Source organism: Colletotrichum abscissum, assembly GCF_030869225.1.
Source record: "Colletotrichum abscissum strain IMI 504890 chromosome Unknown Scaffold_13.1, whole genome shotgun sequence".
NCBI lineage: Eukaryota > Fungi > Ascomycota > Sordariomycetes > Glomerellales > Glomerellaceae > Colletotrichum > Colletotrichum abscissum.
Window position 1 is genome coordinate 267,708 of NW_026850021.1, and position 26,505 is coordinate 294,212.

Sequence of the window (26,505 nt, forward strand, 5' to 3'; positions counted from 1 at the left end):
AAGGCGTTGGTCTGGTCCGGGATGATAATGGAAATTCGCCTACAGCCGCTCCCGCCTGTCAAATGCAACATTCCCCGCCCTCAGCTCGACTAAAAGCGAATCAGGGGAAGAGGCGATTCTCAGCCCAGCCTTCGACTGGGAATAAATCACAATTGTGGCGCTGCAAGTACAGGCATGCCTGCAGATGATCAGCGCTGTCTACTGCCTCGTACCTTGTTTAGTGAATCAGGAGAGTCTTTCCGCAGGCGAAGTATAGTAGAGCAGGAAGGTAGGTATATGCAGCTAAAGTAACTAACCATTTGTGCAACGGGTATGCTAATGTGCATAAGGCTGGGCCCGTTGCTTTGAAGAACTTACTAGGAATGTTGAGTATCTTTCAAGACGTATTATCATTGTAATTAAACCTGCGCTTTGGGACTTTGCTGCTGCTGCTGTAAGCCACTTTCACGTTGCATAAGACTACGAACTGATGCGATGAGCTCTGAATCTGGGTTCCCCTTGGATACCACCACTCCCTTTCCATAAAGAAAATGCCCAAGGTATGAGATATGTGCAAATTAAGCCAAAAGTTCAGAGATGTGTTGGCAATTACCCATCCTGATTCATCAATCATTTCCGTGGAAAGAAGTCCTGCATGTTCGACATTGAAATTTGAAGATCCACACCGGTTGTTCACGCATGATCAGTCACACTACTATGCATGGGTTAAGCGTTCAGTCCTAGTAAACGGTGCTTTACATGGGTTGTGGACGACGCGGGTAGAGGCCTGCAGCAACCTAGAACCTAAATGCAACAATAATATTCCCAATGCTACCGAATCAATGATCAAGACCCAAATTTGCAGCGCAAAGATTTTCTAGGCAACGCACAAATGAACCAGGTGATGTAACATAGAGAGAGCTAAAGCGGAAACCACTGCGATATCTGCAGACCATGGCCATCTGGTCCTTTTCCGTCTGATCATTAATCGTCATGCTTTTACAACATATTCCAAGAAGTTGACAGGCAACTGAGACCTGTGGATCATGGCCTAGGCTTTGTGTCCCACAATTTCCGCCACCTCGTGCATCCGGTCTTGCATCCGGTCCTGCTCTTCGAATTTTTTCACAACTTGCAGAGTGGCAAAGTAACTGAATGGTAGAGCGATGAACCAAAGACCGCAGTTGATGCTTGCTGTAGCAATAAGGGGGGTTGGAACGGCTTGGATCCCGAAACCCACTGCTACCGCTGCCGTCTCGATGCCACGAAGCAAAGAGCTATACCGAATCTGGTCGCCGGGCGAGTCCGACAGATTTCCGATTGCCCAGTAGATGAAGTTCTCAATCATGCCAAGAGACGCTCTTTCCAGCATATAGAGCCCAAATCCGCGTCCGAACTCGCTCTGAAAGGCCCAATCCAGGACAGGGAGCGTGAATCGATACTCATTTTGGATGATGACAGCCCATATCCAGGTTGCAGTGTTGAGACAGACTATCAGCGAATATGTTGCTAGAGCTCGTGTCTGGCGATTCTTGGACCACGGGAGATCCACAAGTGATCCTCCGAGCCATGTCGAGAAAGTGCTTACGATAGCTGCAACGAAACCACCCAGCGCTCTCGAGCGCACGCTGAAGTATGTTGCAAGGTAGGTGCCAGGGTATGCTTGAATCCAGCCAAAGTACCAGAATAGAGGTGTCAATAGAAGAATTGAACGGCTTCTGACTAGCTTCCACATCTCGAGGAGCTCTGTCCGCCAATGAATCCCTGTCGGCGCTTCGATGCGACTTCCGTCATCCCGTATGACCTTGTCGGGGTTGGATAAGAAGAGACCCAGGAAGAAACCGAGACATTGTATGCCGATGAAGGCAAGGTACAGCTCGTATCCAACCTTGCCCTTCTGATTAACCTTGTGGTTGAGCGCTAGCGAGATGGCGCCACCAATAATCATGCCAAAGTTGCGGAAGGTGAACCACGTCGCGACGTAACGGCCTCGCTTGTGGTTTTCAGGATATCCCGTGGCAATCGCTCCCTCGACACTGTAGAAGAATCCAGCACTTATGCCGCAGGCAACCGAGCCGAAGTAGACGAGCCATGTTCCACCTGTCCGATTGTTGACGTAAAGGCCGGCTGCATAGAGGGGATACCCAAGAGCACCAACTGCCAAAGTCCAGCGGAATCCAATCAGGTTGGTAAGGAACGGGCCAGCGAAGCAAGTCAACGTCATAAAGGCGTAAAGGAGAGCATTCGCTGCGTTGACCAGATCTGGACTTTGTGAACCGCCGACGCCGAGTCCATTCATAGCACTCCATATTCCCGGTGCACAGAAAGCACAGAGACCAACGATGAGTATCTGAAAGAGAGTGCTCCTGAGAAACGATATGGGTTGCGACGGAGGCAGCGGCTGGTTGCCGGGCTCGATTTCTGGCTGGCGAAGGTCGGCCACCTCGATAGACATGACTGGCTAAGTTGCTGACTGGTACGATGGTCGAATTTTGACTCGAATATGCTTGATGATGAATTGAAAAGGTTTGACGGCAGCGAGACAAGACCCCCTCTTCGAAGACCTTGATGGTTGCAGTTGCTGGAGGGCCAACCTTTATGGGCTGGTGTAAAATCGGAACCTCCTCAGGCAACTATTTACTTCACTTAGGGACTTGAGATAGACCTCAAATCCGCCTCTGTAAAATTCCCACTGCATGAGATTTGCTTGCAGGGTCACGAATTACGTGCTCAATTTTCGTCCCAACGTCGCACCAATCGACAGTCCTGAACCAATCTCTTGAGCCTTACGAATGGTAACGCAGACCCCGCATCAGGGGCGGTCGGAAGCAGTCAATACGAATGTTTATCCGTTGGGAAGACTTGTTCGTCGTAGATCATATAATTATGGAAGAGCCGGCGTGTAGCCCATTCGCCGTCGATGAGTTGCCTAAATGCTAGCAACATGGAGCTAGCAACAGGATCGCATGTATCCATCATACAAAAGAATTTGCGTTCTCTCTTGCTTAGAATACGGCACTCGGAATATCGCGATATCGTTTCAAGCATGTATGAACCCTGAGTCCATAACGAAGAGCGAAGTTAAGCATGTGTTTGGGCCTTGATACATTCAACCTCAACTGAGGTGCAATGAACCAATCCTATCGGAGGACGCGGGTATTGATAACCGGGGTAGAGATATCGATGCGACTCTCGCCAATTGGCATGAAGCCCAAAATAACGTGATTTTAGCTTCGAACGCATCAAAGCACATGCTACAACTTCCTCGGATAGGTATATAAGTTCCCGTTCAACCAATCTGACGTCGCGGGCGCTTCCATCAAACCCATCCTACATCCAGTACCTGCACGTTGTCCCAGATTGCGATCATCGGCATCGAAGCGAATACTTCCTGCTACAGTTGCCGCAAGGCACGCAATCACAATGACGACTTCACTCATATCGAATGTTACCGAAGGCCATAAATCAACCAATCAACTCAATCCCTCCATCGTATTTGAACAATTTCAAGATTTACCCCAGACAAATCAACGACTTCTGGGCGAGCCCCATCCCACTGGCACTGTGAAACCACTGGCATTGAGGCCTTCTGGTCAGCACAAAGATGTTCAGTTGCATGAGGTCGTCCATGCTGTAGAATCTCTTCAGACGAAGGGCGAACTCACCAAGAAACTCGCCATTCACGGGGTGCTTTTGTTCAGAGGTTTGCCAATCCATGGCGCCGAGGATTTCAGCAAGTTCGCACACGCTTTCGGGTACAAACCACACGAAATCATTGGCATTGTAGTCGACAGACCGTTGTTGGCACCAAACGTGGCACCTGCGAACGAAAGCCCAAAAGAAGTTCTCATCTACAACCACAATGAGTCACCCCAGGTCCCGCATGCGCCCGAATACGTTTTCTTCTATAACCACAAGGCGCCCGCAAAAGGGGGCGAGACCCCCATTTCTTCATCACTGGAGCTCTTTCAACGAGCCAAGGATGAAATCCCGGAGTTCATCCAGGCACTGACGGAGAAGGGAATTCTTAGCAGAGTGACCTATAAGTTCGACCAGCAATACACAGGAGGCTCAACCCTAGCGCAAGCTTTTGGAAAAAACTTCTTGGACGGTGACAGTGCGACCATGAAGCGCGAGAAGATCGAGGCACAGATTGCTAGATATGGAAGAGGCCAGCATACGACGTGGGAATGGATAGACGACGGCGTGATCCTGACGCATAGGCTACCCGCGATTCGTACCCAGCCAGGCACGGGACTTCCGACGCTCTTCACCGGATTAGCCGCCTACTGGAAGAACTCTCAAGGCGGACAAGGGGCCAGAAAGGAAGTCACCAAACAGCTCTACGGCGACGGCACGCCAATCCCAGACAGGTATCTAGAACACTTGGCGAAGATCACAGATGAGATCCGAGTACTCCACAAGTGGCAACAGGGCGACGTTCTCGTCTTCGACAACGTTATTGCTCAGCACGGCAGACAGCCTTGGGAAGGCGAACAATCGGATCGTGTGGTGCTAGCTAGTCTATTTGATGGAGACAGTGTGCCTGGAGCATATGGTGACGGCGACTGGGCCCAGGTCGTTCAGGCCTTGGACGGTTGACGATGTTGAAATTGGATGGGTATCTTGACAAGAGGCGACACACTTGACTTGTCTTCACGCTTAAGTCAACGGAGACTCTTTGAAGAAAAGAAGAAGATGGGGTGACTATGATTATATTTCGACTGATGACCACATTGCTTTCTTCAACAAAACATGAACGAACTGAACCCAAATGTGCTGTTGAGGCTGTCAGAGGTGGTTGGCAATTTGGGCCATGGCCCAGATTTTCGTGCAGTCTAAGGGGCTACTACTGTCAGACTAGTCTCCTCGAGCTTAAACCAGGTGTGAAATTTTGATTGGAACTGAGGGAGTCGACTGATATCCCAATCATTCTCCCTTGCAGCACCCTTTCGTTACATGAAGTCTCCATTAGGATTCCTAAGCTCACCCCTTGCCTCGACCATAGGAATGGGGAGCTCACACCATTTCCGAGAGCTCAGGCACCAGGCACGAGGACGGTTGAAATCGTCCCGTCGTCAAATTTTACAGTTGGAGCTTTTTATCCATCATACCTGCTGCCTAGTCTCTCTTGTTCCCTTTGCGAATTGCACATTGGTGATCCGGTCTCTCAGCCCCTTCATAGTATGGAGTAGAGCTCAGCCTATGCTCCCTAAAAGCCTGCGACACATCCTGGAAGCTCCAATATCGAGACGCAAGAAGAGTGAACTTTCATTATGTTTTCAATGCTAAAATGTCGGGGGCTTAGAGAGAGCCACAGCCAGTTGCTATTGAAGAATATGAAATAACGACCAGTAGCTGTTCCGCACATCATTAAACTACTGAATACTTCACACGGGGCAACAAAATGAAAAGTAAAGAATAAAGCAATTGATGTTTATTGTGTTGTCGGCTGAGTCTGGATCTACTACGGGACGCGGGTTAAAACCTGTACAAAGAAAGAGCATTCAAGTTCACATTTCATGGTTTTGCTACGATGAGCTCCCTACAGAAAGGGCTTGATGCTCTAATTGGCCTTTCTGGTGCGCTGGGGTAGTACAGATCATATCTTGTTTCCAGAGCAGGACAGTCCTTCATCACTTCAAGGCTTCTTCATCGATTCATGATGACGACATACTAAGAATCCTAGACCGGAGACGGGCATTGATCCATAATGAATTATTCAGGAAATCTTTCCAAAAACGACAAGATATTAGTAAGATCTTAACTGATCATACTTTGAGGTCCCCGGATGTACACTGGAAATTCAGTAGACAATTCTTCCATGGGCTCGAGAATTGAGTTTCTATCGTGGCTATGCCAACAAGGCCGTACCTTACGGGGTTTCTTCACATAATTACAGGCAGTGGCGGCATGCCGTTCCCAAGATACCAGTAGTTGCGGATGGCGTATCGACCTCCTTCTCTGTTCCAGTATGGACCAGACGATAGATGCATGATTCTACTGAGACCGCATGAACCTTGCTGTGAAAAGTCTGAAAAGCGTTCGGCCTAGCGAATTGGGCCGTGACATCGGGACAAATAGTTATCTGCCTCAATACAATTGGTATCGCAATCCAGTAGCACCCGACATGATGTTTACCCTGTTGTCGTTTAGCGTCGTTTCGAGCTCCAGGTGCGAGATTCTTCCGCGAATGTGTGCGTGGCTCAATGGAGGCCGAGATTGATGGCTACATGTACAACGACTTCAGAGGTGGTCTAGCTGAAGATATTTGGGAACAGTGGATGAAACTGAAATGTTCAAATAGAAGGAAATCTTAAGGACTCGACCGTCGATCTGACACTACGGACAGGGCATATTCCGCAGTCGACTGCACCGCCAGGGTCGTGAGGACACGTTGAGTAAACACATCTTGCATTGAGATGGTTTGAGGGAAGAGAGTGGTTATTTATGTCTGAATACTAAGTGTCTCCCTTGAGTCGTGGTAACCCCAGTGCCCTGAGGCATCTTCTTGGATGTGGTGGGGGCTTCGGCTAGGAGCAAGGGAGGGACGAGGCGAGCAGTCAGCCCGTAGCTCCACGGACGACATGTGCCAAATCAGGGAGTGCACGTGACTTTGAGGCTTGGGAAGTGTCAAGAGATGCATATTGCGAAGGCGTGTACAGGATTTAGGTATCAGAAGATGAGAAGGGACATCGAACTGTTGTCATTACCCAATCTTGTTTGTGATATAGGTAGTCGCTTGATGAGATTGCTAACAGTTGAATAATATCTATCTTAGTTGATTATGAGAGTTGATGTGCATTATCTGCAATGTTAAGATATGAATAGTCACCCAGAATATTCTCCAGGGATCCAACAAATACTACTCAGATCATGATTCACTCGAAAGCTGTCCAAGCCAATACAAATATCAGACCTAAACAATTGAAACAGCACTCACTATGCCTGGCTTCATCGACGAAAGGATAAGCGGCCGATATCAGATACTGAGGTTATACCCAAAACGTAAAACCATCAAGCTCTTTAGCCTTGCGAGACCAGGGCATAGATCTTTCATGGTATATTCTTTGAGAAAACATTATTCCTTGACTTCTTGTTTTAAGACGCCATGACATCCTTCCGTTGTCTCGGATCACTTCAGGTCATGATAGGTGACTTGGGGATCTGCCTACTTTATTCGATGACCAACATGGTAGGATATGAAAATCGGCGTCGTACCAAGGTTCATTCGATTGAGTATATGAGAGGGTCCCGACCCTGGCATTTTTTCAGGATCTTCTCGACATTTCGATGAGACCCCTCAAAGGTTTGGTCGCAGCTGCCATCTACACCAACATGCGGAATCCTCGGACATCAAGAAATTAGCATGTGCACAACACCCCGGAAGCCTATTGATACGTCTAATACAAATTGATTAATGATTCTGATACCTGTTATCTATATATGAGGACCATAATCGGAAATCACCTTCGTCTATTGTCAAATTACAGGCTTTGACTATCTAGATTATAATTATTGCTACATGTGCCTCAAGTTACACGTCTACAAGGAAATGAAAGAATGGTTGAATTCTAGCACAATTAAGCAGCCATCTCAAAATAACAGCTGCCTTAACCAGAAGTCTTGCAAGCCAAGCTTCATCGGTGTTTGGACTCCGTTAAGATGGTACCCTCAACATATTCGATCCTCCACCATCGACTTCATAGTCAGATGCCAGCAGAAGCCTTCGTGATTATTACCTTGTTAACAGGGCTGAATAACATCAGTTTACATCAGGTCCATGTAGTTACAGACAAATGCGTTGGTTTGTGATATGAATCGACGAATTAGGAAAAGCTGTCACCATTTTGTTCTCGAATAACAATGGTCATGTGCACGTAGTCCAAGGATTCTGCCAGGGGAGCGTAATTCTTCATGTCACCAACAAATACTGAGGTTTCCAAAATATCTCATCTTATCGCATCGTCATGCAATATTTACATATTAATTTACGTTGCAGCCAATATGTACTTTGCATATGTATAAGAACTTCTAACTTCACAGAAGTCTATTTTGATGCGAGCAATAAGCGGACCTGAAGGCTGGATGCTCTCATTTATGCCTCAGTCAAAGCTCGATGGTCTCTAAACCAATGTATCTCGCAAGACTTCTCGTATACCATTGATGTCTATCAAAAAGTCATAACGGAGAATAGGGAACGGCAAACTCAGGCTTTCTATACCTCACTACTTTCTCGTCAAGCCTATTCCCACGAACAACATTCGGCAAGAATTTCCAGCAATGATATCGATTCCAGGATAGTGACGCAATTTCTGTAAGCTTGAGTTGACCCTTTCATATGGATTCTACATCTGACATAACATTGTTGAGAGGTCACTTATGGCTCTCAAGAGAAATGAACAAAAAAATGGCTTATGTCGATGAAACCAGGGAGCAATAGAAACACCATGATTACTACGTATACCTTTCATATTCATCCTACCGACCTTCCAGCGATTTGAAGAGAATTCTTGGACTTGCACCTTTGGTTGGGTTCATGTATCTGAGTTGATATTGTTGTCTTCCAGACCGGCCTCCGGTTTTCAGGTGCCAAGCGTCAAGTGCATGCACCAAAAGGGCCATGTCTAGATGTGGACCGTCAAGTTCTCACTCCTCACCGGTATTTCGAGGCGATCAAACATGATGCAAAGACACTCCCTCCCTCTTGTGTAAGAGGAGTTGACTCGAGCATACTCCATTTGTCCACGACCTGAAGCTATTCTTGTCTTATGCCCTGCATTCGTTGAGATGCTGACAATGTGGATGTCGAGGCATCCACAATCCATTGCAAACACTGGAGACTAACAATGGATACGAGCGAAATAGGCTTTCCTGGAATCTCAAATATGTCACTTCCGCTTTTCGAAATTATCCAAACATTCAATGGCCTGCATCCGGAATCCAAGGTTGGCTCAACGAGGGACAGAGTGTGGGGTAGTCACGAGGGCAACCAGCCTTTATAATGGCTCGCTTATGCAAGGACAACAACAGAATCCTCTCGTCTCGTAAATTTAAGTCTGTTTGGGGAGAACTAATGCCGTCATGTTCCCTCTCTGCCCCATTTAGTGCCGAGAATAAGAAAGAATGCACCAGCGAGGGATGATATCGTGCATTTTGCCGCTGCGGGCTCCGTCTCCACTTGATACACTCAACGGGCCGAGACCATCAAAACCAATGTATGACTCGCTGACCGGCGGTTGGTTCCAATGGATCGGAAGATCGAGAGCCGCACGGTGATAGACAGGGCCATATCGGTTTTGGGGACATGACTGGAGTCACCGGGGCGGGGCCGGTGCGACGAAAGGAGGTCGGGTGCCCGAGACTGAGAATGGATACGGGCAATTTGGCAGATTCCAGGTGGTAAGATCTGGCCCAGGGATTCCGAAAATGTTCATTGTCGTCAACGAGAAAGCTCGGGAGGGCGCCGGGCGGAACGCCACAGACAAGACCCAATTTCCAAGCTTAGCGGACGGGAATGCACGCTTATTGAAATTTAGCGATGTTGGGTTTTGTTTTTTTTTGCTTTCCTTCGTCGGACCTATTGATTGGTCCCTTGTTGAGGCGGTCTCCCTCGTTGGATTGCGGAGAAGGTGAGACATTGCCAGCTGATGAGTTCCTGACCGAGGTGATCCATTCCTAACCTCCTGACTAAACTCAATACGAACGACGAGGAACGAGACATGAGAGCGGAAGAATGGGAGAAACGAGACACGGAGACTGAGTTTGGTGGCGCTTGCTGTAGGAAACTCTGTGTTCGTCCAAGGCATGCAAACTCATCTTGTCACTCAGGAGACAATGCCCCATGGCAAGGGAGAGAGGCATGGCCCAAGGGCAGACTGGAGTTGCCAGAGACGCCAGAGACATCGTTTACGATGAGATGAATATTTGCCTGACATGAGGGACCCAAAGGGAGTTTCCAGAAGGTATAAGAAAGACAAGATTCTCCAGCTTCTATCCAACTTTCCTTTCCCTCCTCACCCTCATCATCATTACACTCCGCATCCTTAGCTCCTCTCTTCCTCTCTCTTTACCTCGTTTCACTCGTTTACGACCCGAGGTCTAGTCATTCTTTTACTTGCTTTCGTCACTCGCTTAGTCATGCGTCGCACGGCTCTCGTCGCCCTCATGGGCCAGTTGGTTATGGGACAGAGTTCTTCTCCCTTGTTCCCCAACACCACCACGACCTCCACCACTCGCAGCTCGTCGGTCACCACCTCGTCCTTCTCCACAACCCTCTCGGGTTCCACGTCGGTGACCACCATCCAGACCACCTCAACCGGCCAGACTACAATCAGCAGTCTGACCACCTCCACTGGCTCGGACACCACTGCGACGACCGAGGTCCCCATCACGACTTCCGACATCGTCACGACCATTGACACCACCAGCAGCTCCGAGGTGCCTCCCATCACCACCGATGGCTCCGAGACCTCCACGGTTGACACCACCTCCGCCACCACCACTGGCACCGAGACCAGCTCGACTTCGTCGTCTGCCACCCCGTCCGCCACGGTCATTCCCAACCCCAGCAACGTTGGCAACTTCTCTCTTCTTGGCTGCTTCGGCTCCACCACTGGTTTCCCTACCTTCGACCTGGTCCTGTCTGCCTCTTCCATGACCCTTGAGCTTTGCGTCGCTTCTTGCCCCGCTGGAAAGCGCTACGCCGGTCTGTTCGGCTCCGACTGCTTCTGCGGTGATATCGTCAGCGATGCCACTGCCACCCGTGTCTCTGAGGATAGATGCGACATCACTTGCCCTGGCAACTCTGCCGAGCGCTGTGGTGGCCGCAACACCAGCGGATCCCTGAAGCGCCAGCTCATCTCTGCCGAGATCCTGTTGACCATCTACATCCGTGTTGATGGCGGTATCGATGTCACAACCACTGCCACCGTCACCACCACCTTCACTGCCACCACCACTGCCACCATTGACGGTACCGCTACCACCGGCGTCACCACTGTCACCACCACCTACTGCCCTCTGTGCCAGGACTGCCAGGGTCCCTTCTGCTACAAGCCCACTCCCAACCCGTGCTCCAACGGCAAGTGCTTCGGCGTTCCCTGCTACGGTGATGACTGCTACAAGAAGATCGTTGCCTACGGTGACTACTGCGGTTACGACTACCCCTGCTACGGTCCCGACTGCCAGCGCCGTCTCGTCTGGGTTGATGGCACCTGGCACCCTGAGGTCTGCTCCGGATACGACTGCGGCCGCAAGATCAAGTGTGTCTCCGGCAAGTGCGACTATGTCATCAAGGGATCCGACTTCGATTCCGAGAAGATTGTCTGCTACGGCAACGTCTGCAAGGTCGAGTCCTGCTCCGGTGATGAGTGCAACAAGAAGTACGTCTGCAAGGACAACTCCTGCGTCTTCGAGTCCTGCCCGTACGCCGATGCCAACAAGAAGTACGAGTACAAGAACGACAAGTACATCGAGGTCAAGGGCTGCAACGGCTCCTGCCCTGTTCCCCAGCCTCCTTGCTCCGGCGACTCCTGCAAGATTGTCATCCCCGTTCCTCCCGTCACCACTGTTGGCTGCGACGGCACTACCTGCAGCACCATTGTCATCCCCCAGCCTCCCGTCACCAAGACTCCCTACGTCCCGGCTACCGAGACCAAGCCCGCCGCCAACCCCCCTGCCACTGGCGCTCCCCCCGCTGGTGCTCCCCCGGCCGGCACTCCTCCCGCCGGTGCTCCTCCCGCCGGTGCTCCTCCTGCCGGTGCTCCTCCTGCTGGCACTCCTCCTGCCGGTGCTCCCCCTGCTGGAGCTCCCCCTGCCGGTGCCCCTCCCGCCGGTGCTCCTCCTGCTGGAGCTCCCCCGGCCAACTCTGCTGCTCCCCCCGCGGGCGGCAACCCCACCGGCACTGCCACTGCCAAGCCCCCTGTCGTCACGGCCGGCACCAGCAAGTTCGCTGCCAGCTTCGGCGCTCTTGCCTTCAGCGTTCTTGCTGCCGCTGTCCTTCTGTAAGGGACTCGCCTGAGCATGGATGGATGTTCTCTTCTCTTGACTCTACTATGGGTCTGTTAATGGTTATCAGTGGTGGTTTGTGGTAGGAGTAGTGGTTTTCTTCGATAGTGGCCTAGCGGTTTTTGGGAGCATCTTCGGATCTCTCTGCTCGGCTATGGATGGACCTTTGACAAACGATTTGACGATATAGATAATAAAGCGTGTGTTTCGCCACATAAAATACTTTGCTTGTTCTGTGAAATCGGCCTCGCCTGTGACTCTATGGATGGCAGTTACGAAGCTAACAACGCCTCATCCTAGACCGGAGTGTTTACAGGCAACATGGTATACATCAACACTGAGAAGTCTATCTTCATTTGCAATTACTGCTCTGTGGAATCAAAGCTCATCCTGGTTGCGTACCGAATCAGTCAGTATGTAAGTCGCCTGTCTTTCCATTCGGCGGTCGGCCCCGATTCCGGGCCCACTTCCCTGTGCAACACCCGGGATCCACACGGGTCCGGGTGCCCGGCCGATCGAGGCTTGGTTCGGCAATATAATGGCAAGAAGACCAAGACTTCAAGTTCTTCGACGGCAAACGTCCGGCTGCTGCCACTTAAATATTCTGGTATCTGCATGTTCGATCGTGCTCATGTAGGTGAGATGCTGCTCTTAGAATTTGTGTCTGCAGCGGCCGGCGCTCCAAGCGTGCACATGGCCATTTATCCATTTTATGTACAGACAGCAGCAGGATATATATTCTTCTCACCACCGCAAAAAGTCGGAAGGCAAGAAGATGTAGGCATCGGCGTCATTCTTCCGGCCAAACGTCGCATCCGCCCCCTTTGCACGTTTCAGCACGTGGGAGGTCCAGGCGGGCGCTGTAACGGCGTTCCAAGGTTGAGATCAGGCACAGATGGTCCGTACTCTCTCGATTCCCTTGGAGACGCTCATGTGAGAATAGATGGGTAAATCGAATGGAAGAAGCAGCTTGCAGCAGATGCCGGACGCTATTGGAAGGGGCTTCGTTTGACTAAAGTGTACTAGCAAGACTTGGCAGGCTGACAGGTGAACTGTTAGCTACTTAGTTGATGGATTAACTTAAGCCTTGAGTTGTCATCAATGATCAAGCTGAGGGAGGCTGGGCACTTGGAAGAGCTGACTGCGAAGAGCTGACTGCGTCTCTGGTTGGTTGCAGTCCCAAACATTCCCCTTCTCCGTTTCCAACAAAAGCTTGTCTCAGTGCGCGTTCCCCCTCAGCTGGCCACGGCCTGCGACCAAACGACTGTCAGGCCAAGGAACCACAATGTGGGAGGAGGCCACAGAACGACCCGGTACTGCAGTGATCGCACCGCATCTCGGACGGTCATGCCTGCATGTCGCAAAGCCAATTCCTTGCTGTGCCTGTGCCTGTGCCTGTGCCTGTCTTCCTTCTTCGAATCCTGCCCAGTTCTTCTGTCACATATCCGTCAGTCCGACTCTTCATAACCGCCCAGCGCATTCCTGTGAGCTGAGCCGAGCCGTGAGCACGGCAGCTGTTGAGTTCCATAACCGATGAACATGTTCTGTGCCTGGGAGCGTGCGAGCAAGCTGTTCCGAAGACGACCATTGACCACCACATCACATCGGCTACACACCGACACCACCTTACGACGTGACTGAACATTGACCTTTCCAGACGCGGCCGTGGCTCATGGATGAACTTTAACTTGACCAACATGTCCTCCTCCTCCCCCGCGTCTCCCACCCGCACTACTACCGCGTCTCCTCCCCATCATCCTTTTACCACCCGATTCTCGCTTTCTAGCTCTTCTTCCCCCTCGAATTACCCAGAGGAACCCCACTTCTCTCATCCAGCCTCACAACAGCCATCGGCGGCAGCGTCAGCACAGCGCATAAGCAGCGACTACGGCATTCGCCATCTGGGTTCTCAACAAGTCACTGAAAAGCAGAATCTGACTTCACCACCGGCGAAGCTGTTGCGCTTTATCGCTGTTCTCACAGCACCAAAAGAGGGCCATCATTGGCGGTTCGGGAATACGAGGGAACACCGACGGGAGGACGCTTCAACCGGGACGAGGGCTCCTCGCCCGACTCACACCGCCATGGCGCCCGACGCAAACAGCAACTTGAACGGAGTCACATCCCAGCTTCGGACCAAAGACCAGAATCAGGATGGCGACCAGCAGCAGCAACTGAAGAAGAAATGGAAGAAGATTTGGCTGAAGGGTCTTTCTGTTCGTATCCGGTCACGCAAGGATTCGCCGCGAGCAGCAGGAGCAACAGCAACATCATCAGCAGTACCACCGCCACCTGTAAATGTAGGAGGGGAGACGGACCAAAGCGTTGAGAGAGGCACCCAAACCGCAACACGCAATCACAACCAACACAATGTTCGCAGCAGCCAGAGTCGCACGCTACGGCATTCAGGAACGCTTGCGCACCCGAGCGAGTCAGACGCCGTGACGGACTCCGGCCTCTCCTCCTCAACCGCTGCCACCTCCGCCTCGCACTCGCCCGCTACATCAACCACCGCTCAGACCACCGCCGTACCCTCGAGTTCGTCGTCATCCTCGTCCACTTCTCTCAGTGTGAGTGTCGGTGCTTCCATCGGAAACTTCCCATCGTCCTCCGCGCCGTGTCCCACGTGCGGACAGCGCCGCCATGTTGACCTCCATCGGCCCCCGACGCCGGTCAAACCCGAGGACCGGTTCCAGTTCCGGTCCGGGGTCCCGTATGGGCCTTGGACAATCACACACCCTCCTCCTGGTCCGCCGCCAACAGCTGCGCCATCGCAGATTTCCTTTGAGCTCCCCGTTGTCCAGCAAGTGGCCTCCTGCTGCTCTGCCGAGACCCCTGGACCCCTCACTGCATTCCATCCCTTCGCCCGCCTACCACCGGAGCTTCGGTCCAAGATCCTGCGCTTCTATCTCGAACGGCCGCGCATCGTTGAGATTCGATGCATGAACGACTTGAAAAAGATTCATTTCGCGCCAAACGCGCTCGGGAATCTCGCCTCCAACATTGCATGGAGCGCAGACAACACGCTCCCGGCCCTGATGTGGGTAAACAGGGAATGCCGCGCCGAGACACGCGCATTTTACCGCGTTCAGCTACCGATGCACCCAACCAACAAGATCGCCTGGCCCGTCATCATCAATCCGGACTTTGACACTGTCATTTTTACGTTCCCCTGGAGCAGCGAGATACCCCTCGACATCTTCCTGAGCGACTGCCTCGCGTTCGACCCGCTCGGCGTAGGGATCCGACATTTCGGCACCCGCGACAGGGGCGGGCCGGAGACGTGGGACCTGACGCCTGTTCCGGGGTGTGCGCCGCTTGCAGAGAGCTTGGCGAACCTGGAATCTTATACGGAAGCAATCCAGCTAATGGACGATCGTGCGGCGGCCCGGTTCCCGGTTTGGATGATTCACGAGGGCTACCTCACCAGCGGCATCCCGGCCAAGAACGCATTCTACCGCGATGTGCCGCGGCTGCTCTTGAGCAACGACTACGAGCCCCCCGATGCGATGAATCAGCGCACGGCACTAGAGGCGTTGCGGACGCAGCTTGGGGACTATCTGCCCAAGAACGTGGCTGAGAACCTGGTCATGCAGAGGATGTTTTACCGCAAGTATTTCCGCCATTTGAGGATGAAGTGCACAAAGACGGATCTTGCTGGGCTGGGGATGGTGAGGCAAATACCCGATTGCGAGACGGAGGAGTTCTTTTTGAGTAATGGCCGTGAGGTTGCGGGACCGCGGAAGAAGAGGAGATCGGTACTGGATGTGAGACCTAGTAGCAGCTGGCATTTATGGGATGACGACTGAGTTGACGAGTGGTGAGCGAGAGAGTATGAGTTGACTCTCTCTTGACAGAGTCTTCGAGTAGAACAAGAGCTGTGTCCAAAGTACCCAAAAACAGCAAGGTGCGGGCAAAGGGAGATTTACCAAAATACCAGAAGAGATGAGTTTAGAGTTTTGAAAAACATATTCTGCGATACATATGCCTGTGTCCCTTCACCAAGCGAAAGAAGCAAGACGTTCTGAATCGGCCAATTGGGTATGAAATTCAAAGCCTGCCTCCTGAAGCAAGCTTGGGTATAATGAGAGTCAAGGCCGCCCCGTTTTCCGCAGCACTAGAGTCGTCAGGAGTATCTCCGCCGTAGTCATGTCCGTTATGTCAGAATACATGTGCCCTGCATGCAGTCTCAGCGCATCCAAATTCATACTCCTACCCGTGATCCCGTCCCATGTTACATGATTTTGCCCATCCGCAAGACCATGCGCCGGTGGGTTATGTAAATTACCAATGAGATAAAAAACAAAATAAGGGAGACTGAGCGCAGCTCAGAGTCTCTCAAGCTCGAACGAACGAAAGCCCGGGCAGCTATGCAAATGCGCCCTTCTCGTCCACCATCGTTGGCTGCAGAATCTTGCTCTGCATGACACCACCTCTCTCCACGCCTCTTTCGGCGGCGTTCGTCTTATCGTCACCTTTCAGGGCCTTCTTGTATCTCAAAAAGTCCCGAACAGTAAGCGCAATATCGAGTCCGGAGACGGTGGACCCTAGGACGAAGACTGTTGAGAGACTAAACCCAATAACCAGCGCCAGGTCGAAAGGAACAACTTGCGTAAAGCATAGAGCCACTGAGCTGAGATCGGCAAATCCAGTGATGACAGAGGCAAATGAGAGAATCAAGAAGAGCTGATTGACCATGACGCGGATATTGGGGAGACTGAGGAGGGGCGCCGGTGGCGTGGGGCCGGAGCGGGAGGTGTGTGGAAGTCCCGGAGGTGCGCGGGCCTTGATAGCGAGGTGCATCAAGAAGGCTGCCAAACCGACCATGGTCGTAAAGAGGCTTATGATCTGTTGAGACGCGGGTTAGGAAACGATGCTTACCGCACCAAGGTTGTTGGAGGGGAAGACATACACCGTGGGCAGTGCGAAAGTGAGATGACTTCGCAGTCACGAGTATGCCAAATATGAGAACGACAACCGCTGAAGGCCCCATAATGAAGAGCCACATGATGTTATTCCATTTTTCGATCTTTGGCAGAATTGGAGGGGCGTCGATGCGGAGCAGGAGGTTGCGCATGTGCTCCAGCCCGATGGCCAAGGGCAGGACGTTGATGTAGGCGATGATGGCGAAGAGGACTAGTGAGGTGCGGATGTTAATTGAGCAAAAAGAATCCAGGGGTGGATTCAGACTTACTATGAAAGACCAAGAAGGCGATCCAGCCTGGTAGCTTGAATCCGTTGACTACGATGCCACTCGCAGCGTTGATAATCGAGTTTCCAAGAGAGTCCCGGATCACCTGTCCGTCAATGGCGTACGAATGCCCCTCGTTGGAAATCTTGATGATCCCAGTCGGAATCACTTGCTTCGCAGTCTTCGTCACGTTACCATTATTGAAGGAATCCAATGCGATGGTCTTGCTGCGGATCAATCCAAAGCCAATGAGGCCCAAACCACCCACGCCTTGACAGGTAAGGGCGTTGACTCCGGCTTGAGCAGCCATCGAGATGGTCTGCGCGTTGATCACGACGGACAGGTTGAATCCCTCGGTGGTGTTGACGGAGACGACCGGCGGGGGATCCTGTCTCGAGACCAGTTCGACATCTCGGCGTTGGGCGGGCGTGCTGGCAACCGGTGCCGCCGGCGCATTCGCGGCAGACTGAGTGTTCCCCCGCGGCTTGCTAGCCAGTCCATACGCGACGAGGACGCCCTGCCCACCGATCCCAACTCCAAAACCACTGGCAGCTCCGCCGAGCGAGTCGTCGAATTGGAGCTTGGCATCGGGCATCGCGCCGGTGGGCATGGTGGCGTTACCCTCGAAGAGAGACTGCACCCCGCCCATGCCCTGGATCGCATCGCCCGCGCCCTGGAGGAACCCGCGAGCGAAGCCCTGCGCGACTTTGCTGACTTGTATGTCCATGCCGTTGAATTTGATGGTCGCCGGAATTCCTCCACCGTTCTGGTTCATGTTCATCGACCCACCCACCTTGTTGAGCAACTCGGTCGCGGTACCGTTCTGGAGGAAGCTGCTCGTCAGACCCTTGGCGAAGGTCTGCGAGATACCGCCAAAGTCGATCTGGTCGTCGGGCATCTGCTGCATCGGTACCGCGGTGTCGGGCTGTAGGCCCAGTCCTACCGTCGCTCCTTGGCCAAGACCCTTGCCGAAGCCCGAAGCCGCGGCCGGGAGGATACGCATGATTTGTTTGGTAGTGTTGGGGTTGTTGGCCGAGTTGAAGAGCTGGTTGATATCGAGGTTGGCTGTCACGGTCTTTGTGAGACCGAATCCAAATGTACCGATTACGTTGGGGATGGACGAATCGTTTACGGGTTCGAGGTTCGCGGCGTTTGCGTTCAGCTTCAGGCCTGCGACTGTGCCGTTTCCGAGACCTGTTGCGAGAGACAGAGCGATAGGTTGCAGCTGGTTAGTGAGATTGCCGCCTAGGCTGTTGAAGTCGATGGCGCCGATGAGGGTGGAAGTTAGCCCGACGCCCAGGTTCTGGATGGCTGGGTTGAGACCGGTGGCTTCCATCTTGTTGTCTGCGGCAACCTTTGCTGCCACTTCCATCGTCTTTGCTTGTGTGGACAGGTTGAGCCCCTGAGCCGCTCCGGCCCCGACACCAATGCCGAGGAACATGCCTGGACCGTTGAGGTTGGCGACAAGTTGGTTTCCGACGTTGCTCAGCCCGTCTTTCAGGGGTTGGAGGAGGCCACTGAGTATACCGGCTGACATTCCCCCTCCATCGGCACCGCCGCCGCCTGGAGTTGGGAGGCCAGGGAGGCCTAGGGGACCGGTACCGCCTCCGGGAGCGCCGCCTGGAGAACCACCCGGTGCCCCAGGGAGAGGAAGGTTGAATGGGTTGGGAAGTCCACCGCCTCCTCCTCCTCCACCACCACCATCGGCGCTACCTCCAGAGACGGCAGCTCCAAAGAGTTCTCCAAGACTCGGAAGCTGTCGTTTGTGTAGTTGAGGCGAGCTTTGTTCGTCGTCTCTCAGACCTTCGAGGCTCCTCCTGATCTGCTCCTTGTATTCTTGCAATGCTTCTCTTGTCTCCTGGAGCTGAGGAGATTCATAGCGGGCGGCTAGTTGATCTGTGAGGTCAAAGGTGTAATCGACCATGGACATTAATGTCCTTCGTAGCCTTAGGTCGTTGCCGATGGCTTCGACAGTGTCTGGGGTTACAATTGCGTCGATGGCTTGGCCCCAGGAACCTAGGTCCCGTCTTGCCATTGATCGGCTGCTGAGGCTGTGGTCTTGATAAAAGTAGTCTTTGATATCCCTGCCGACGCTGAAGATGGAGAATATCATCAAGAAACCGATACAAAAGGTTGTTAGTCTCTGGTGCCTTGGGGCTGGTGGAGGTGGAGGAGCCTGGGATCTCTCCGTAACATCCTCAGGTGATGATATTTTGTCGTACATATTCATGTTGATGTGAAGTGTGAAGTAATGGACTTTGCTTGATAGGCGTGAAAAGAAATTTCCCGTGGCATTAATAGAAACAGGGTGGGGTATCAAAGGCAGTCAACTAGAAAGAAAAAGGGCTGCCAGCAGTCGTGTACGAACGAAACGAAGATGTGTTTCTTGAACCAACACCTATGGGAATGATGACCAGATGGGTGAAAGAACCAACGACATCTAGTAGAAACATCTAGAGACGGATAGGGACGTATCTATACAAGAAGCTCTGATGGTCATGGTCCCCTCGAGCCTAAAACATGGAGCGTCGATCTTTCTTCAGGGTAAGTCGAGATGCCACTTGCCATATGCGGCGGGATTCCGCTCCACTCAGACCCTGACATGGTCCGCACCGGGGTGGACTGGAGTGGAACACGGAAAGGTGGGAAGCTCCTTGCGAGAATCCCAGACATTTCTAGCCGGAGCCAAATCATTGAAGGGAGTGGCAGAGTTGCAGCCACGGCCTCGGGTCTCACGACGTTAATCGTCCAAGTGGCAGAGTCATCTTTGGAACTTGCAGTCATTATCGGGGAGAAGCTGGGGTATAGCCTACAGCCGCGAGAGTTCTGTCATTTTCAGGCTTAAGAGCGCACAGGTCGAAGCCAAGAGCGTTTCTGCAAAGTTACAGTAAGCCATAGGCTTGTGTCAAACGAAGTCAAAAGAAAGTCGTGTTCAATTGGATCGACCTCGACGGCTATGTTGTTGTAGCATGGTGTCGATGCGTACGAGTACCGACAAGGGCCGCGTGGAAGACATTGAAGCTTGAACAGAGTAGTTTGGAGCGATGCGAACTAGAGAGGGAATGCGTATACGAGATACGGGCCCAATAAGGCAAGTCGTTCATTAGGATACTTGGTACTAGTAAGTGAACGTTGTAGTTAGGAGCGTGGCGCCAGGAAGGGCAAAAGGGGGATGAGCAGAGTTTGAGATGGGAGCCACAGACGATGGAGAAGCAGGTTGTCAGTTGAAGATGCTGGTGTTTGCAAGTTTCAGACGGTTGTGTGAAGTTGCAAAGACTCTGCGGTGATTGGCTCATGGCCATGCCCATCGTCCGTAGACTGTAGCTGTAGCCCGGCTGAGAGTACCTAATGGCGATTAAGGCTGTTTGCAATCATTCCAAGACGACCAAAGAGGAGGTTAAAGCCTGGACAAGGGACCCATGTAGCACATCATAACGGTTCCCGCCGTGGCGATGAGGATGGTGTCGGGCAGACACATGCTTGTGTGCCGAGTCTGTCTGTGAGTGCTTGATGGGATCTGACACAATCTGACAGGGGAAACCAGCAGACACAACTCATGAACAACAAGGAATGACTTGGGCATTGGCGGGTCACAGCGTCATTCAGGCGCTAAGATGCAACTGCCAGACATGTCAGCCGGGCCTCTTCCTGGTTGCCCCTGGCTTGCGGTAGAATCTCTCCCATCAGTTCTCGCAAACTGCCCGCAAACCATTTCCAAAAGCGGTAACTCCCTGCAAAGGGGTCTTTTGCTGCAAAAGACGGAGCCGAGTACGGTGCCTCTAGAGGAAGTTTAGTCAGCCGGTTGACCGCAGAGGTTCCCTTCTAGAACGAGGTGGCGCTGATTATTAACTCATCGACAACTCCCACCATCCCCGTCTCTTCAACTCAAAAGGGGAACCACCTCATCGTGTCCGCGTTCGTATTGTGAAGCCCAAACGCATCACGCATTTCACTGTCGTGGAACCTTCTCCAACTGTCAGACACACGTCGTCCCTTATTTCCACTTCCAGTGCCTTTGCCCCCCACCCCACACTTGAGGCTACACCACGATACAGACTGGAGACTGAGGCTGTACGGATACACTCATATTCAACTTGATACAGTTGATCCAATCGCCAATCGGCATCTTCCATTGCGCAGTGAAGCACTTTACCTTAGTTCAGAGGTCGTCTGAGCTCCCGCTAGCGTCGTCCCCCGAACTTTTCAGAAACTTAGCGTTTGTCTGACACTTTGATCCCGCGGACGCAATAAGGCCGACTCTCAACGCCGTTGACGCTGGCAGTCTATCAAACTCAACGGCGTCTGCCCCGTCACATCAGGCGATGGATCTACCAGTTCGGTCAACATCACGCCAGCTTCCGCCTCCCCAGGCTGAAGACGAGCATGACGCCGAGGTGTTTGAGGCCGAGCACCAAGATGGGGGCCTCCGAATCACGGACATCCATGCTCCGCCCGCCGTCCGGGAAACGCCCTCGACACCCTGGAAGAATTTAGAGGCGTGTGAAGGTTTCGACCTGCGGACCTGGGTAGCCGCTTCGGGAAGCGAGCCGAGGACGACTACTATGACCACAGCTACAGACACAGCATCGCTAATCCCCAACAGTAGCCGCAGCAGCTGCGGGTACGAACAAGATTCAGTCTTTCATCGCTTCCCAGACCTGCCTTATGAGCTACGACGCAAGATCTGGCGCATGCACCTGGAACGGCCACGCATCGTCGTGATCAGAGGCGTACCAGACGGCTCGGGCGTTCAGGCCTCCGGCAACAACCTGGGCAACATGGCATGCAACGCACACTGGTACTGCGAGAACAGGAGCCCGGCGCTCTTTCGCGTGTGCGACGAGTCACGCCGCGAAGCCGTGTCCTTCTTCAGGATTCGGTTGCCGATGAGGTCATTGGCGCCCGACAGCCACGGGTTCCCGGATCTGAAGCATAGAAACCCGGCGTGGGACCGGATCTACATCAATCCTGACTGGGACCTCGTGCTCTACCAGGGCGCTACCAGGTCTCTCACTATGCCCATCCTTGCCAGCGACCTGCTCGCCCACGATCCATTGGGTAGAGGGGTCGCGCATTACGGATCGAATGACTGGCCCCAGAGCATCTGGCAGGTTGATCCAGATCCAGGGTTTGGCATGGCTACCCTGAATGAATCCTTTGCCTGCCTCGAAACCTTTGTCCTCTGCACGAGATCCACGTCTGAGATAACCCGTCCACTCGGCGAAGGCTATGTACACGCTGTGGCCGGCGATGTTGGTCTCGCTAGTTTACGTGACTCTGGCTCTGGGTCTCACATATTTGACTGGCACCGTGCCTCATCCGGCATGGCCGCAAAGACCCCGAACAACAGTATGGTTCGAAAGGCGCTGGTCTTTGGCAAAGGCGTCGACCAATCGGTTGTGAATAACCTCGTCACGATGGAAATGACTACCCGTATCCGCGATGGAGACCTCGCCTGGGCCCTCCACTCGACAACCGACGGATGGGTCATTAGGCTCGCCTGGCAGCCCCCGGACTGCACCATCTCCCACGTCATGCACCTGACCACGGGTCCTATCAAGGAACCCAGAGTAAGTTGAGTGGCAAAGCGTCTTCCACATTGGGATATACTTCTATATTCGTTCATCTCTGATCCTTTTGTTACATTTGTTATGCGCGGTCCGGCGACAGCACAGCGTCATGACTGCGGGAAAACGAGGAAAATATTGCTTCCGCTGCCTCTCTTGCGCCGCAGCTGGGATTGATGTCCTTTTTGTCAAATGTTTTACACCTATGATACAACAGACGTCTCTCTTCTAGCGGCTTTACCGGTTCGCCGAGAGCGGCCTCAATATTCTGTCCCTGATAACTCTACCTGCCACTTCGGCGCCGTGCTGGAGGGTGATGGCTCCGACGATAGCAAAGACTGCCGAGTTGAGAACAATTTGCTGGCCAGAGCCAGAAAGGTTTTCGGGCTGGAGACGACAATTGTTAGAAAAAAGAGCCAGGAGAGGGTGTCGTCGCCTCCTGAGGGAAGCCCGATGAGGCGGAGGAAGGGAGCTATGAGTTTTAGGCTTACCTTTGCCGGCTTCCATCGCAAAACTTTGTCAAGACCGGCAGCGAGCGCCAGCGCCTCGACCTTTTCTTTCGTAACGACCTTCTGGGGCTGCTCGGCGTTGAGGTTGTCGACTCTCGTGAGAGCAGGGTGCTCAAAGGGTGTTCGCTGATACGATTTTTCCGGAACGATTGCCTTCTTCGAGGAATCGGTCCCCGTCACTATGCGGTTCGTGGTCTCGAGAATAACCGCCTGTCTACCTGTAATGCGTTGCCCAACGGCTCGAGTCAGCTTCGTGTGCCTTTTTTTCCCCCTCCGCACTTAATTGTCGCAACTGAAGCTTGGTTGGGAGTAAAGTCGTGTGTCCTTACCCAAGTATGCCAGCTTGTCGTTGAATCCCCGGCGACCCTGGTCGAAACTCTTGTGCGTGACCGCCAGCCACTTGGTCTCATCCGGCAACATCTTGTCTCCATCTCTGCCCAAAAGCTTCACGTACATCTGATCCAGCTTCTTGGGATCCTCGTTGACCTTCCAAACACTGCGCGCCGGGTTCTTGGTGATATGAGGCGAGAAGGGTGCCTTCATTCCCTCGGGAGTGTATGACCATCTCGGGCGCTGTCTGATCTCATCGGGCCGCTCAGCCTCTTCGGTTTTCCGTGACAGTTGATCGAATTTGCTCTCCGCCTCGACCTCCTTTCGGGAGCTGGTCGTCGCAAAGGATCGGGAGAGGCATTGGATAGGAGAGACGACTCGTGAGTTTGCCACTGATTGGCAATGCCTCGCGGCTTGCCTCGTGAGGCTATATGCTGACCGGGAGCCGTTGATTGCCATTGGGGGCGGTCGGCGAGGGAGGGACGACGGTGTGGTGCGAATTTCGGTGTGGGCGTACCGTCGTATAGCTAGAGCTCCTGATGCTGGGAACTTTTTCGCGATGGGCGCTCGGAACAATTTCTCGACGTCACGTGGCATCGCGCGGAAGGCGGATCGGGCAGCGACCGGCGCTAGTCGTCATGTGGCCTAGTACCTTTCCGAGTCGAGCACGGTCCCCAGTGACTTAGTGAGTACGTCCCTTACTCCGTGGCTTAGGTAATGCTCGCAGCTTCCTTTCAATTAAACCCAACGCGTTTCTCCACTTATTTCTGACACGCATGTGAAGAGCTACGACGCGTCCCTCAAAGGAAGGGAAGGGACGGTCCTGCAGCTTGCTCAGCCTGCTTGACCAACCCCTCAAGTTCAATTCCTTTCAGTCCTCTCCTCAATTGACAACTATGGCATGACAATCTCTTCGGGAGAATCAATTCCAACTGAACAGCTTCCCTTTCTCAAGCATCATGGCGACTCCAAGCCGAACCAAGGCCACCGCCCAGAGCAGTGCTCTTCTCCTTGAGAAACTGTCCGCTGTTCTGCCCAAGGGCTACCGCTTTGGCATCTACCACCTCTCAACTCCTCCGACCAAGACGGACGCCCTGTACTCAGCTCCTCCCGAAGAACGAGAAGACAAGACCTTTTGCGAAAAGCATTTTCTTGCAATATCCATCGATATTCCCTCAATCACTACCGACGCTGCCCTTGAAGCAAAGGAGACTACCTCGAAGCAAGTTCTTGTCCTCGCGCTAGAGGTCTACATCTACACGACTGCATACTCCAGCACTTTCTTCGTTGCCAAAGCCGATTCAACTGGCTACCTGAAGCTTCTCAACCTTCCCAAAGGCACCTCATCGCCAGTCAAGGAGATTAGCAGTGCCTTTGTTTCGTACCTGGTCGAGCAGCGCAGGCGCAAGGGCATTCAATCCATCGTTAGTCTCTTCGCTCGGGCTCAAGATCAATACCTCTTCCCTGGCTCTGTCGAGTACAGTGGCAAGCATGTGCTCGATGACAGAGGACTAGTGAAGTGGTGGTGCAAAGTCCTAGACTCTCTCTTGGAGAACCCTCCCGTGGGAAAAGGAGCTCCATGGGGTACTGTCAAAGGCTACCTCGTCATCCCGGGACTTGACAATTACGAAACCAAGGCTTTCCTGCCCAAGACCCCAAAGAGCGCGTCAAATTGGGTCCTGGGTCACGCTCTCGAGAAGATCTCGCATTACACTAAGGAGTACGATTGGGTACCCGCACGATGCCTTATCCCCCGGTTCCCAGACGATCCGAAATCCCGATTCCGGGACGAGCTGGATGAAGAAGCGGGCAAGTCGAAGCAAATCAAGACCACTGGACAATGGAAGAGCGTGAAGAGCTTGGATACCTTCTGGGAAATGATGGCATACAGACAAGAGTGTTCGAGCGGTCGGCTCACGGGCTTCATCTGGGTTGTCTTTGATGAGGAGGCCGAGCAAGTGCATACTGACAGTGCCTCTGCAAATCTCCCAACGCCGAACCCTTCTTTCGATGCGTCCAACCCGCCCGTCACGCCTAGCAAGCAGAAGGCAGTACGGCCCGTCACACCCATGTCCACCCCTCGCAAGCTGTTCCCCGTGCCACCTTCCGGCACACCGACTAAGACCAAGACTAAGCCAGAGAAGCCCGAGAGCAAAAACAAACATAAGAAGAACAAGTCCAATTTGACGGGAGTTGTTAAGTCAAGACAGCCACGCATCAAAACCCAACAGCGTAACTACCTGCTAGACAAGCCAATCTCGACTGCCTATTACTTCTGGCCTGCTGAGGGTAGGGGCCGCAAGATTGTCGATGAGAACGATTACAAGAGAGTCAATGAGCTTCTCCTACGCCTAGACTTTGCCAAACCAGAGATCGCAGCTAGCGGCACGCGGCGATGGATCAGCGAGGTCGGCATGGGAGACGATTGGGGCATGCAGGTTGTGGGTAGGAAGGAGACTCCAACGCCAGCGTCAAATGGCTCTTCGGCGAACGCCGTGAATGTCATCTCGGGCCTTATTAAGCGCAAGCGCCCGGAGGACTCCGCGACTCCTACTTCAGATGAGCCGCCGACCAAGGTTAACGTCCTCAGTACGGGGCTCATTCGAAAGAAGTCTAAAGACGAATCAGCGGCCGCAGCGGCGAACGGAGGGGAAACACCGCAAGTCAACGTGTTAGGAGCCGGTCTCGTCCGCAAGAAGCGTGACGTATGACTTCGAAGGACAAGGAGTCAGGCATCTTATGGGTACTAGCAAGGCGTTGGATCAGGGATACCAGGTAACAGGATGGTTTGTGTTTACCTACGGATACTGGGATAGGTTTGGGAAGGCCCGATGAGGACAGGACATCAAGGGCACATTATTACGTTGCCCCAAATTGATCAAAATGTTGTATTGAGGCAGCAAGTTTACCGCATTTGTAG

At 52.8% G+C, this 26,505-nt stretch overlaps 9 protein-coding genes across 9 annotated transcripts; 5 read left to right on the top strand and 4 right to left on the bottom strand.

Moving 5' to 3' along the window:
• Window positions 1-1,030: 1,030 nt before the first annotated feature.
• CABS01_06253 lies at window positions 1,031-2,434 on the bottom strand (the record flags this gene model as incomplete). The annotated part of the gene is made up of 1 exon (XM_060539619.1): window positions 1,031-2,434. One exon carries the CDS (start codon window positions 2,432-2,434, stop codon window positions 1,031-1,033), a length of 1,404 nt encoding a protein of 467 aa, XP_060404156.1.
• Window positions 2,435-3,402: 968 nt separating this feature from the next.
• On the top strand, window positions 3,403-4,581 carry CABS01_06254 (taurine catabolism dioxygenase TauD; the record flags this gene model as incomplete). Its single annotated transcript, XM_060539620.1, has 1 exon — window positions 3,403-4,581. The coding sequence occupies one exon, from the start codon at window positions 3,403-3,405 to the stop codon at window positions 4,579-4,581; it is 1,179 nt and encodes a 392-aa protein (XP_060404157.1).
• Window positions 4,582-10,119: 5,538 nt separating this feature from the next.
• CABS01_06255 (uncharacterized protein) lies at window positions 10,120-11,988 on the top strand (the record flags this gene model as incomplete). Its single annotated transcript, XM_060539621.1, has 1 exon — window positions 10,120-11,988. One exon carries the CDS (start codon window positions 10,120-10,122, stop codon window positions 11,986-11,988), a length of 1,869 nt encoding a protein of 622 aa, XP_060404158.1.
• Window positions 11,989-13,333: 1,345 nt separating this feature from the next.
• CABS01_06256 (uncharacterized protein) lies at window positions 13,334-13,588 on the bottom strand (the record flags this gene model as incomplete). Its single annotated transcript, XM_060539622.1, has 1 exon — window positions 13,334-13,588. The coding sequence occupies one exon, from the start codon at window positions 13,586-13,588 to the stop codon at window positions 13,334-13,336; it is 255 nt and encodes an 84-aa protein (XP_060404159.1).
• A 76-nt stretch (window positions 13,589-13,664) lies between these two features.
• CABS01_06257 (uncharacterized protein) lies at window positions 13,665-15,797 on the top strand (the record flags this gene model as incomplete). Its single annotated transcript, XM_060539623.1, has 1 exon — window positions 13,665-15,797. One exon carries the CDS (start codon window positions 13,665-13,667, stop codon window positions 15,795-15,797), a length of 2,133 nt encoding a protein of 710 aa, XP_060404160.1.
• Window positions 15,798-16,356: 559 nt separating this feature from the next.
• Window positions 16,357-19,403, bottom strand: CABS01_06258 (uncharacterized protein; the record flags this gene model as incomplete). Its single annotated transcript, XM_060539624.1, has 3 exons — window positions 16,357-16,836; window positions 16,901-17,124; window positions 17,183-19,403. The coding sequence occupies 3 exons, from the start codon at window positions 19,401-19,403 to the stop codon at window positions 16,357-16,359; spliced, it is 2,925 nt and encodes a 974-aa protein (XP_060404161.1).
• Window positions 19,404-21,501: 2,098 nt separating this feature from the next.
• On the top strand, window positions 21,502-22,758 carry CABS01_06259 (uncharacterized protein; the record flags this gene model as incomplete). The annotated part of the gene is made up of 1 exon (XM_060539625.1): window positions 21,502-22,758. The coding sequence occupies one exon, from the start codon at window positions 21,502-21,504 to the stop codon at window positions 22,756-22,758; it is 1,257 nt and encodes a 418-aa protein (XP_060404162.1).
• A 225-nt stretch (window positions 22,759-22,983) lies between these two features.
• CABS01_06260 (RNase III domain-containing protein) lies at window positions 22,984-24,182 on the bottom strand (the record flags this gene model as incomplete). Its single annotated transcript, XM_060539626.1, has 3 exons — window positions 22,984-23,133; window positions 23,238-23,473; window positions 23,585-24,182. 3 exons carry the CDS (start codon window positions 24,180-24,182, stop codon window positions 22,984-22,986), a joined length of 984 nt encoding a protein of 327 aa, XP_060404163.1.
• Window positions 24,183-24,544: 362 nt separating this feature from the next.
• CABS01_06261 (H3 K56 histone acetylation protein KAT11) lies at window positions 24,545-26,296 on the top strand (the record flags this gene model as incomplete). The annotated part of the gene is made up of 1 exon (XM_060539627.1): window positions 24,545-26,296. One exon carries the CDS (start codon window positions 24,545-24,547, stop codon window positions 26,294-26,296), a length of 1,752 nt encoding a protein of 583 aa, XP_060404164.1.
• Window positions 26,297-26,505: the final 209 nt, after the last annotated feature.